Consider the following 13,157-nt stretch of genomic DNA (forward strand, 5'->3'; position numbering starts at 1 on the left):
TTTAGCCATGGAGGAAAATGTCCTGGATATTCTGAAGAGCTTAGACTATTTACATAATTATCTCCCGACAGAAAGCTTCATCGTATTGTTGATCATATAGTTTGTTCTCAAATACCATACTTTTAATATTATTTGCCTTAGATTATGCAGATCATCTGATAACAGTAAACCAGTAATGTACCAGAATAAGTGAGTTGATTTGACAACTGAGAAATAAAATATCACATGGCGTGCTGTTTTTGGATAATAATAAATGCCAGGTTGGGGTGTTGTGTTGTGTTGTGATGTGTCCTCAAACAAAGCCCAAAGCTGATTATTTTCCAATAACAGTGCATACAGTAACGCTTTTATTACAAGCAGTGAGATTGGAAAGTACAATTTAGCTATGGTATAACCAGAGACATCACATAATAGTATGAATATTAAACTAGTGTAGGCAGTGTCTTCATAAAGAGTTCACTAAATTAAATGATGATGTGAAGTTCGAAGAAAAAGTTTTAAAATGTGGTATACTAATGTGCCATTCTGTACCAGGATTTTCTTCAGTAATTCTGTCCGCATGTACAGTATCTCACGCAAGTGAGTACACCCCTCACATTTCAGCAACCATTTTAGTATATCTTCTCAAGAGACAATACTATAGAAATGAAACTTGGATATATTTTAGAGTAGTCAATATGCAGCTTGTATAGCTGTACAGGTTCACTATCCTCTGAAAATAACTCAACATATAGCCAATATTGTCAAAATGGCTAGCAACAAAAGTGAGTAAACCCTAAATGATAACAGCTGTACGTCATTTAATTGTGCAAAGACACATGTCCTCTTCATCATGTTCATGTTTTTTGTCTGCTTGATACTTCATGGCAAAGACTCTCTAAAGGTTTGAGAATTTGAATTGTTGCTCTCCACAAAGATGGCAGAGGCTATAAGAAGATCAGTAATACCCTGAAACAGTACAGTGGCCAGAGTCATACAGAGGTTTTCCAAGGTGGGTTTCAGTTGAAACAGGCTTCACAAGGGTTGATCACGGACTTGAGTCCTGGTGCTGTGCGTCAGGTGTAGAAGCTGGCTTCAAAAACAGATTCATTAGTGCTGCCAGCATTGCTTTAGAGGTTGCAGAATTGTCCGTGCTCAGATCATACACCGCACACTGCAACAAGTCGGTTTGCATGGCCATTATCCCAGAAGAAAGCCTCTTCTGAAGCTAGTACACAAGAAAGCCTGCAGACAGCTTGCTGACGAGTTTCAATTACTGAAACCATGTCCTGTGGTCTGATTAGACATAAATTTGTTTGGCTCAGATGGTGTCCAGCATGTGTGGTGACGCCCTGGTGAGGAGTACCAAGAAAATTGTGTCTTGCCTACAGACAAGCATGGTGGTGGTAGCATCATGGTCTGGGGCTGCATGAGTGCTGCTGGTACTGGGAAGCTGCAGTTCATTGGGGGAAACCTGGATTCCAACATGTACTTTGACATTCAGAAGCAGAACATGATGTCCTCCCTTCAGAAACTGGGCCGTTTTCTATTTGATAACAACCTTAAACACACCGGCAAGATGTCAACTGCCTTTCTGAAACTGAACCTGTGGGTCGTCCTCAAGCGGAAGGTGGAGAAGCGGCATGTGTCTAACATCCATCAGGTCTGTGATGTAATTATGGAGGAGTGAAAGAGGATCCCCTGCAACAATATGTACTGCTCTGGTGAATTCCATGCCCAGAAGGATTAAGACAGTGCTAGATAACAATGGTGTTCACACAAAATACTGACACTTTGGATGCAGTTTTGACATGTTTGCTAAGGGTGTACTCACTTTTGTTGGCAGTTATTTTAACAATAATCGCTGTATGTTGAGTAATTTTGAGAGGACAGTAAATCTATACTGCTATACAAGCTGCACATTGACTATTAGAAAATATATCCAAGTTTCATTTCAATAGTATTGTCTTTTGAAACGATTGCTGAAATGTGAGGGGTGTGCTCACTTTTGTGAAAAACTATACATGCAATAATGATAATATTTTAATTTTTAGAGCAATGCAATGAAATAATATGCCATACTGAAGGTCATGCATATAGTATATATAAATTCGATGTAACGTCTTTAAAAAATCCTGCATTGTAGAAGTCAGCATCTGGAATCGCTTCATTGCGTAGAGTGGAACAGGTGGACATTGTCCTGGGTGGGTGTCCAAGGGATCTGCTGAAATGCAATGGACCTATTTAATAAATATTTGATGGGAAAAACTACAGGATGAATTCTGCTTCTTGGCATTATGCATGATAGTCCTATCTGGAACAGCATAGCATTTAAAAATAGGAACCAGCGGTCATGAGGTCTACAGGATCTGCAAACTGTTTTGCCACAGGTCTTATAACTTCACTTTTACTCACTGGTTTGTATGACGCTCCAGAGAGGCCACTTAAATCATTTCTGTTTTATTTAGAGCAAACAATATACGGCACGGCTATATGTCGAAAGTCACAAAACTACATCATTCACTTATTTCAAGCTTGTGTATGATTGATTATTTGTAAATTGCGTGGAAAACGCATAATGATACATCTGGACAGGATGTACACTATATGGCCAAAAGTATATAGACACTCCACCATTTAACTTGACCATTCCTTGTAAACTTTCCTTTCTCTGGAACACAGTGATCCAAAAATGTTCCAGCATGAAAGACCTCCACTTCACTGAACACTTTTGGGATGAAAAAGAAGTCTTTCCAGGACAATGAAGACTGTTACAGCAGAGTGTGAACAATAGGGCTGTTGGAATTACTGGTTTGTCCACATACTATTAGACATATTCCGTCTCATACTTAATAATTTTATATGCTAAAAATTGAATAACTGGTGAATACAAAATAAAAAAAATGCATAAAAATCTATATTACTGTTGTGTGTGTGGTTTTTTTTTTAATACACAATAGCCTGCTGTTACTTCATAGTGAGGTAGGAAGGGTGTTAAGTTGCAGTTTGAGACGCGGCACCTTTGCGTGGTCGCTACTGAAGAGCCATCTCACGATCTCTTGTCCAATGAGCGGGCTCGGTGTGCGGCGCGTGCGGAGAGGCGGGGCGGAAGCGGACAGCGCACGCGATAAAACATGAGTGAAACGCGGCGCCGGGTCGCCTTTGACCAGCCGACTGAGCGCGCGCACTCGGGCTGAGTGGATGTGATGCACTGAGGACTGAAGGACGTCCTCTCCCTCTCTCTTTCTCTCATTTCTTCCCTCTATCTCTCTCTCTCTACTGGGAAACACATTGACAAGACCCTCTTTTTTTGCTCTCCTTTTTCATGTTCCGTGGATAAGATTCCCGGGAAGTCCTCCATCCTCCATCATCATCATCATCATCATCACCTCCTCCTCCGTCTGAGCTGCTGCCCAACTTTCCCAGCTCGCGCGTATGGTTTCGGTGCGCGCGGAGGCTCTCGGCGCATTTTGATTCTCTCCGTGGAGGGGAAACATAAAAGGATTTTTTTTTTGCTTGATCTAAATCCTGAAGCACATCTGAGCCATGGAGAACTCTCACTCGAAGAGCGTGGAGGAAGTTTACAGCTATCTGAACGTGAATGAGAGCACGGGGCTTTCGCTGGACCAGGTCAAACGCCAAAGAGAGAAGTGGGGTCCAAACGGTACGTAGGATTATTAAGACCCCCTTTTTTTGACACGTTTGCGCTTAAAACGCTGCACATAAACCGCACAGCGAGCCGCATGGAAACCTTTGATGTTGTGACGTCACAACTCAGTAGCGTCTTTTTCTTTTTCGTTCCACGTGACCGGTTATATTCTTCACCACACATCCCACTCATTTCCAAAATGTGTTTTTTAACCATAAAATTGATTGAATAACCTATTGAACATACAAAGCTGGACGTAAAGATGGTGGGAAATCAGTGGTTAAGATAACAGGCTTCTGAGCAGAAGGTCATGAGTTCAAATCCCAAGCTGCATCTGCTTAAGGTGTATAAATGTAATTGTAAGTCGCTCTGCATAGGGACATCTGCCAAATGCCATCAATGCATCTGCTATATTCAAGAACATATCAGTAAGCCCAGTAGATCCCATCTGCTCATCACATTAATATTCATTATAATTCTTTAATAATTCTTTATTGTTATATTCAGAGTACAGTGTATTGAGCACAACTTGAATACTTTCCTGCAGCCAAAACCAGACTCTAAACGTACACAGAAAACCTTCAATGTTCAAAACTTATCACCCAATCTGTTGAACAAGCTCTGACTAAAACACCAACAGCATGTTGAGTCTTCTTTGTTTATTTCCCAATAGGGGAAGCAAAACAATTCTGTCAGTGTCATAAGTAATTCTCGGATAAATAAGTTGAATCGTAAGTATTGTTTCTGTTCATCATAGGAATCATATGTATGGGTTATATGAGCGGGAAATTATAGATATAACAGTGTCGGTACAATGTACTTATAATCATCAACAATCATCAATGTTGGGAATAGCTGTGTTAGGAAATAAAAAACGTGATTATACCACACTGGAGCATTTTTTTCTCTGAGAAAGTCCTTGAAACATTATAGAAATAGTTTAGGAGAGAAGATTATAGGATTGCTTCCTGGAGTGTAATTATACTGAAGGGAAAAGAAAAATTTCAGGATATAATAGATAGTGATCTCCTGGGAAAAAGGGGGAAAATACTACAGATTCAGTCAGTAGGAAAATCTCACAAATCTCCAGTAATATCTCTCATGTGAAGCTGATCTGCTCCAAATAAGGCTTTATTTGCCCTCATACATGATTATACACACCTGCAAGTTAAGCAACCCCAGACGTGACCAGTGGGTTTACTGTTTCCCAAAAACATATTCACTCTTCTTTATCTATTTACCTATTGCTTACAGTAGAGAATGCATTACATTACAATTACAATGCATTAAATTACACCAGTTTAACCAATTTTTCTATCTAGAGCTCACCCAATAATATAGTGCAGAACATTTTCAAATGTTAGAACTCTTACAGCAATGAGCATTGTGGGTCCAGGGACATAGACTCACTCACTGTGCTTCACTAATCCTATAAATGTTATGGAATTTCTTGAAAATAAATGATTACGTTTATGCTAAAACGGTGTCTGTTTTGCTAAAACGGTGTCTGATTTAATTGAATATAAAGTGTGTTAATTATCATGCAAAATGGCTCAAATTAGCATACTGTACTGGAACACTGGGTTGTGCTCATAAACCAAATCGGTGTTCCACTCATCAGGGTGTTCAAAGAACGTTTTTCATTGATATTTCATATTGTTTTGACAAACTGTCCTACAGAATGTCATGTACTGCAAAATGTTGAAGAAGTACATGAATATTGGTTGTCAAAACAAACTAAGGAATAGCACCCAGTAAAGGTTTTGGGCTCAAATAAAGAAGTATCTGAAAAGAAATTCAAATTATTCTGTCCACATACTAACACCTACAAATTGTTGGATTCCTAGGTTTCCAATAAATCATTTATTGAGTTATGCTGAGGTTTGGCAGGCAGAGGCTGACAATGGATGCAATACGAAGATGGCAGTTTCACTTGGCATCCAACTTCTGAGCATTATTGCGTCCATTATTCATCCAACTTAATTCGAATATTTAACAAAACATCTGAAGAAAAAATACTTTGATCATTTTGAACTCTAGACCACCAATGGCGTTTGCATTTTGTCCATTGCATTTTGCAGGTCATTTTAATAGAAAGTCAGCCATGTTTGTTGCTGTTTGGAGTATTGTAATGTTAGTGTGGGTTAAATGCCCAAATCTCAATGTTCTGTATCTCAAATAAAGAAAAGATGCGACGCATGGTAGTGTTACATTTACCCCACAGAAACAGATTTTCCAAAAAACAGCATGGCTGAATGTGTTTTATTTATCTTATTCATGAATACTTTCGAATTATTCATTGTTATTAATTTAAGAACCTGATTTTTTTTATAGTCACATTCCTGTAACATTATTCTGCCAGTCTCTTTGTTTTCTCACATTTTCTAACTAAACAGACAACTTGCACTCATATGGACAACTTGGATAACTTGACCCCATATAACTTTATCACTCACTCAAATTCTTACTCACTTTCAGTAAGTTCCTTATTCTGCTCAGGGTCCCAATGGGTTCATGAAAGGATGCTAATCCATCATGACACCAGGGTATATTTATTTTATAAGAGAAAGAGATAAGATAAGAGATAATAGAAAACCAGAAACCCCAGAGGTATTCCTCAAAGACACAGGGAGAAAACTGATTGCAGAATTTTACTTAGACTGGAAATGTATCATGACACGTCTCATATCCAGACAGTTTGAGTTCTTGAAGAGGTGCCATTGTGAATTGCTATTGATGGCAGAACAGACTGAACCAACACATTTCTATCGGCTTCGGGCTGTTCTGTTTTCTCTGTCCCTTCTGGTGTCCTTAGTGTCCTCAGACACATACTCAGACTCGGACGTATTTAGCAGCAGGTAGTCTAAATGTAAATATACGTCAACTTTAAATGAAGCGGTATGGTATTGTCTGCTTTAGAGTGTTGCCTGGCGTCAGTTTATTTGGTATAGTATCATAATGCAGTAGGATGAGAAATCATAAATGGATTTTGAGATGCTGATTCCAAATGAACATTCCATGTAGATCAAGATTTATTTTGCAGAACTGTTTAGAAACATTGTTGAAAGTATCAAGAAATGTATTTGTAAGAGGTTTTGTAATAACTCTCTTTGAGGTGAGTTTTAACAGGCAGCTTTCACTGCTGTTGTCGACTGTTACTTCATATAAGGTTAAATCTGAATGCCTTTCTTCACCTCCTAACGATTACAGGGGGTTAAGGGCCTTGCACAAGGGCCCAAGAGTGGCAGCTTGGCGACGAATGAACCCACGACCTTCCGATCATTAGCCCATCATCTTAAACATTGAGCTACCACTCCCCTATCTATTTATAGGAATTTTAAAGATTCGTCTTCAAAACAATAAATATAATAGCAATAACGTATATGATTGTGAAAACTTTATACTTTAAAGCAGTGACTTGTCTTTCCTTTTACATTTGGGAGATGCCCCTATCCAGAGCAACTTACAATGATCTCATTTATACACATGAGCAGTACAGGATTAAGGACCTTGCTCAAGGGCCCAGCGGTGGAAACTTAGTGATGCTTGGATTTCATTATGTCATGACTGTCTGATCATAAGTCTATCACCTTAACCACAGAAACCACTACTTTCCCATCTAAAAAAGGAAAAAGTCTGATTAAATCTATTGATTTGAAGGCATTGAATAACTTTCTATAACAGCAGCTCAGTAGTTCCAAGTGTATATTAATGTGCTTGATCCAATATGTTCTATGTAATACCACACACATGGACATGGAGGGCGTTTCTACTTTTTATAGGTTTCTATATATTTATACAACTTTTTACAGGTTTACATTTCCGATGTTTATATAGCAAGGAAGGGGTCTAAATGCTTGGTAAATTTTTGAACAGGGTTTTTAGAATTGAGGGCTCATTTTTGGTAAAAACTTCAAAAGAGAGAATATAAAGTACTATGAGCTGTTCTTTAATACATATAAGTTGTTAGTGTTGACAGCACACTGTGGCAAAAGAGGAATACATTATTTCAGGGTGTACCAGGATTGAAAAATAATCAATACTACTAAGAAGAAGAAAAAGAAGAAGAATTTTTTTCTATTAAAGCAGTACTTTTTTTACTTCGTAAATGTAATCAAGACATCATGTTTGTTTAATATCTATGTAAGTTTTTAGTTGGAAGTGTTTCAAATAATGTAATACTCTTTTCTTCTCTTCTGGCTTGTGTGTGTGCAGAATTGCCTGCTGAAGAAGGTAATTATCTGCTTCATTATTCAGTACATCCATTTAAAATAGCGCTAAACTAATTGCATTGCGGTTTATTATAATAAATGTGTATTGCCTTCTCCTGTCCAATAGGAAAGTCATTATGGGAGCTGGTCGCTGAGCAGTTTGAAGATTTACTGGTGCGGATTCTCCTGCTTGCTGCCTGTATATCATTCGTAAGTGGAATTATATCAGTTTCTATTTCCTGTAATCAAAAAAAAAAAAAAAATTAACATTGTGTGCTTGATGAAACAGATTTGTGGGGTGTGTAAGGTGTGCAAGCTGTGTGTTTGTGTGTTTATTTCCTGCTGTCACGATGGCATGTGGAGGGGCAGATGGCTTGTGTGTCTCGTGTCTTAAATTGCTCACAGATCAGGAGGTTAACCATTTAAGAAAGCTGGTCCTGCTCAGGAATGGCGAGAACAACATTCAGTGTGATCAAGTGTCTCTCGCAATCCAGCAAACAAGACGGCTGACACTGCTGAATTATTCTGACGTGTAAACGCTTCTTACGCTGGTCTGAAATGTTAGTGGAGGAAGTGGTGTAAATTCAGTTTCCTTTCTATATGTCTTTATTTATTGTTCTGTCTTTCTTTCTTTTTTTTTTTGTCGATCTTCTTTTGTTACTTTTTTATCTGTGTCTCTTTCTATATTTCCTACAGTCTCTGTTGCTCTCTGTTTCTTTTTGCTGTTTTTCTTGTATTTTTCCTCATTTTTGTTTCTATCTTTATTTTATTTTTCATTCATCTTTCCATTTATTCACTTTATTTGTTTTATTGATTTTTAATTCTGATCATAAATTCGTTTCTTCCCCCTTTTTTCCCCCTCTGCTTTCATGTACCTTTAGTAAAACCTTTGTAGACAGTCACGGCTCTTTTAGTATTTCTTTAATTAATGCACAGATCAGGTGATCATTTTTCATTCTTTGCAGCTTTGTGGTCTGAAGAAGGCCAGTGGTTGGTTAAGCCACAAAGTCTATGAATGTATGTGGAATAGTGAATTCAGAACCACATGGCTACATGGGATTACTACATCGCAGCAAGCGAGCCAGATGCCCACTACACATTGTAGAGATAGCAAGGTGTTGGGCTTGGCTGTGTGACAGCTATCTCAGAACATATTAGAGCAGAGGGTATCACATCAGGACGAATTTAGCTTCTGACCTTCACTGGGATGTTGGGTGTTCCAGCCTGATTAATTGTCCAGCAGTGCAAAAATGTTCTAGTATTAAATATTGGCTAGTATTGCTAAGCAGCAGGAGTTGGGGTCAAGTGGAACATGGCTGGTGTTTCACAATAATGTTTTAACTTTGGTTGTTATGAAGGATTACATGATGCTGGAATTGAGATTAATTGACAACTAGCGATGTCATGACATGTTCTAGTTATGTAATAGTCCCCTATTCAATTAATTTCATTTCAAGGTTATTTCTATAGCACTTTTCACAATAAACATTGTCTCAAAGCTCAAAGTCTCAAATTCACTCATAATTAAATGTATGAGTATTTATTTCCCACGAGCAAGCCTGGGTCAACTGTGGCAAGGAAAAACTCCCTTAGATGGTATGAGGAAGAAACCTTGAGAGAAGCCAGACTCAAACTCGGTTACACCAAGAGTGTAATTATAAATCATTAAAACATTGCAAACACCAGAGAGTGAGAAATATCATGAGTGTCTGATTATGATTGATGTCCTTTCAACAGTTTTATGCAGTCAGTTGGAGTTGTGGAACCAGGAGCTCCTGAGCAACTCATAAATTAGCTCATCTGAAGTCACTATAGATTCAACACCAACTCCGCTATGCCAGAGCCTTTAAATAGTCAATGATGGAGAAACAGCATATGTAGAATGTTTTTAAATATTGATTAAGAGGATGTTTATCCTCAAAGTCCAATGTCTGAAGTGGGATTTAACTGGCGATGTCATAACCAGTCCTAATTGGCATGTAACTTCAATTAAATAGTTTCCAAAACTCAACCAAAAAATGTATCAATGTTAACTTCAATCTAAATGCAGTTCTAATCAAACTGGGAGGTGTTGTTAATGTGATAGCAAAATGCTTTGGGTATCTGCATTTTTGCTCAGTGTGGCATAGCTGTGGAATATTTTCCTATACTACTAGAGCTGGAAGTGTTTTATTCCTCTTACACTACAGTTTTCCAACATGAACAGTGATTTTACATTTATTACAGTGGAACATTAGCAAAACAGTAGCTATAAACGGTCATTTCCTAACCAATCTCTCTTTATTTTTTTACTTTTAGTGCTAGTCATCGCTAGTGCTAGTCGACGCAAAGAAAACACAACCACTTAAACTGTAATGTAATGGAACAACTTTTCCGTGTGGTGTTAGTGGAGACCCCTTCTATAATTTCTAAAACCTGAACATATTCACGATTTTTAAAAAACTGTTTTACGTTTCTGTAAGTTATATAGTAACATTAATGTTTCAGATCTTGCACTCTAATGTAATGCGTCTTATATTTGTAACCACTGCTGATGCTGCTGTTACAGAAAATCAATCAAGACTGTTATATATATATATATATATATATATATATATATATATATATATATATATATATATATATATATATATATATAATAACAGTCTTGATTGATTTACACAACACCACATCCCCAAGTGTTCCAATACTTACTTATTGAAGCCATTTAATCTTTTTCCTGAAATTGAAAAAAAAAATTGTAAATATGTAAATTTAATATCTAATATTCTATTCTCTATATATACTATATATACATATACATACTGTATATGAAACAAAAAATAATATTAATTATAAAATAATATATATGCACACATTTTTCTTCTGAAATTAAGACTGCAGTTGTAGTGTAGTTGTTTTGTCTGTAAATTTAGCTATAAGCGAAGAGAATTTGCACATGATCTTTATTAGGACAGTGAAGGAAGCCAGACTGCGGCAGCGGCATTCTTCCCTGCGCTCTACAATTTCGATACTGCTTTGTGTGACATGTCAGCCGATCAGCTCAGTCATGCTCTGATGGCTGCGTTGCATTTGCGGCGAGGGATGAATCACTGCAGATGGTGGCTTTACGCATATAAAACAGCAACAACAAATGCTTTCGAAAAGCAGGCACAGTTCGGGAGAACAGTCACCCAAATGAGTGCTGAATACTTGCTGTGCTGAGCTTTAATGTCTGCCACCTTTAAAACAAACAGATTACTGTATCTAAACGGTGTGTATTTAATCTGGAGCTTTATATCAATGTCTAAGAAACAAGACTGACATTTAAACAGTGCAGGGCCATGTTATATTGCTCTGACTTTGTTTTACAATATTAGACTTTGCAGGTATGTGTGTGTGTCTGTGTGAGTTTTCCATTACAATTTATAGCTTTAAGTATTCTATACCAGACATCCTTCCTGAAGGCCACAGCGCCACAGAGTTTAGCGTCTGACCTCATTTCTTCATTTTCCTCAACACACCTTATTAAACTCAATAGTTAATTAGCAAGACCTTCACAGGCTGAATTCGGTCTCCTGGAAAAAGTAAAACAAACCTCTGCAGTGATGCGACATTATAGGCTCTTTAGTAATGAGAAATATGGCACTAAATACTTAAATATTTAATTACTCTTAAGGCGGGTTTATGATGTACAAATAGACAGCCTTAGAGCGTTTAATGTGACATGCTGACTAGCAGCAGATTTGACGCAGTTGTTACTGAAGACAGCAGGGGACAAAATGCTGACAGTTTAGCGAAATCTCAAGAGAATGGGCGCTGCTACAACACTGATCTAAAAGTAGCTTGGGATTACGAAACACTCTGGACAGATACTAATATGTCGAAAGGTAAGTGAAGCATGGCAATGGACAGAAAACGATATCCGTATTTCCCCAGGCTCACTAATGACATAACAGATTGTCTGGCGGGTCTTTATTGCATGATCTGGCATATTTTAGAATCATCTGAAGAAGGGATTTTACTGAGCTCATCATACAATGTGACTGTAGTCATGTGACACCAATATGAATTTGGTATTTCTCTGTGTGTCTCTTTAGGTTTTAGCCTGGTTTGAGGAGGGTGAAGAGACGATAACAGCCTTTGTGGAGCCTTTTGTAATTCTGCTTATTCTTATAGCCAATGCAATTGTTGGTGTGTGGCAGGTGAGTTGATGTCAGCACTTAATGCATTTCTGAAGTCACACTTTTTATTTTTTTTATTTGTTTACATTTATGGCATTTGGCAGACGGCCTCATACAGAGCTACTTACATTGATCTCATTCATGCAAGTGAGAATTTATTGGGTTAAGGGTCTTGCTTGCAGCTTGGTGCGTTTGGGATTTGAGCGCACAACCATCAGATCCAACGTCCAATGCCTTAACCACTAAGCTACCACATTCCAATTCTTGAATCTTTAGTAATTACTAAAATTACTAATTTGCTTAAAGTTGCTTTTTGCTAAAAAATTAATTTAGAGCCCTTAGATGTAAAAAGTCAAAAAAGATTTTAATGACAGGATTAGACATATCCTTTACATAGCAATATTTCAAATCACAGTAATGTTAGTGTTTGAATACGTCATTGTTATAGGTCACAAATACTTACAGAATGCATCTTCAACAAGTGTTCACTTAGTCTTTAAGAAGAATATTTGAAATGCAACACTGGCTGACAAGTATTAAATTATTTCAGTATTTTATTTGTTTTTTGTCGATAAAATATGTGGGTTATATTTTTTATTTTATACCTTTCTAAAATTGCAAACTGCACATTTAACCATCTTGATATGTTCCTTTCATTAAGTAGTTACAAGCTTTATTTCAGTGATAATGGACATAAAGCAGACCTGCATATTAGATACATTTTAAACAAAATGATATGTTTGGTATATGTACACTATACGGATATAAGTTTTTTGGACAAATAAGATTCGTATGTGATTTTTGAACATGTCATTCTATATTTAATCCTCACTTGCTGTTATAATGACCTCCACTCATCTGGGAAGATGATCCACTAGATTTTGAAGTGTGCTTGTGGAGATTTGTGGGGATTCATTCAACTACAATGGAGTTAGTAAAGGCAGGTACTGATGTAGCGTGAGGAGGCCTGGGGTGCAGTCAGCAACACAAAGGTGTTCAGTAGGGTTGAAGTCAGAGCTCTGTAACATCCCACTCAAGATCTTTCACTCCATCCCATGTAAATATCTTCATGGAACTGGCTTTGTACCCGGGGGCATTGTTATGCTGGAACTTTGGTCGTCTAGAGATCCAAGATCCTGTGTGGAGGAATGGAGC

The 13,157-nt window shown here is 37.5% G+C and overlaps 1 protein-coding gene across 2 annotated transcripts in view; it reads left to right on the forward strand.

Moving 5' to 3' along the window:
* Positions 1 to 3,133: 3,133 nt before the first annotated feature.
* atp2a2a (ATPase sarcoplasmic/endoplasmic reticulum Ca2+ transporting 2a) overlaps positions 3,134 to 13,157 on the forward strand; it is a 32,362-nt gene continuing 22,338 nt past the window's right edge. For both annotated transcript variants that reach the window (XM_046870763.1, XM_046870762.1), the window contains exons 1-4: positions 3,134 to 3,643; positions 7,844 to 7,861; positions 7,967 to 8,049; positions 11,919 to 12,023. In XM_046870763.1, the coding sequence (XP_046726719.1) occupies positions 3,526 to 3,643; positions 7,844 to 7,861; positions 7,967 to 8,049; positions 11,919 to 12,023 (324 nt within the window). In that variant the 5' untranslated portion in view covers positions 3,134 to 3,525. The remainder of the gene's footprint in view (positions 3,644 to 7,843; positions 7,862 to 7,966; positions 8,050 to 11,918; positions 12,024 to 13,157) is intronic.

This window comes from Silurus meridionalis, chromosome 17 (genome assembly GCF_014805685.1).
Source record: "Silurus meridionalis isolate SWU-2019-XX chromosome 17, ASM1480568v1, whole genome shotgun sequence".
Taxonomy (NCBI): Eukaryota; Metazoa; Chordata; class Actinopteri; order Siluriformes; family Siluridae; genus Silurus; species Silurus meridionalis.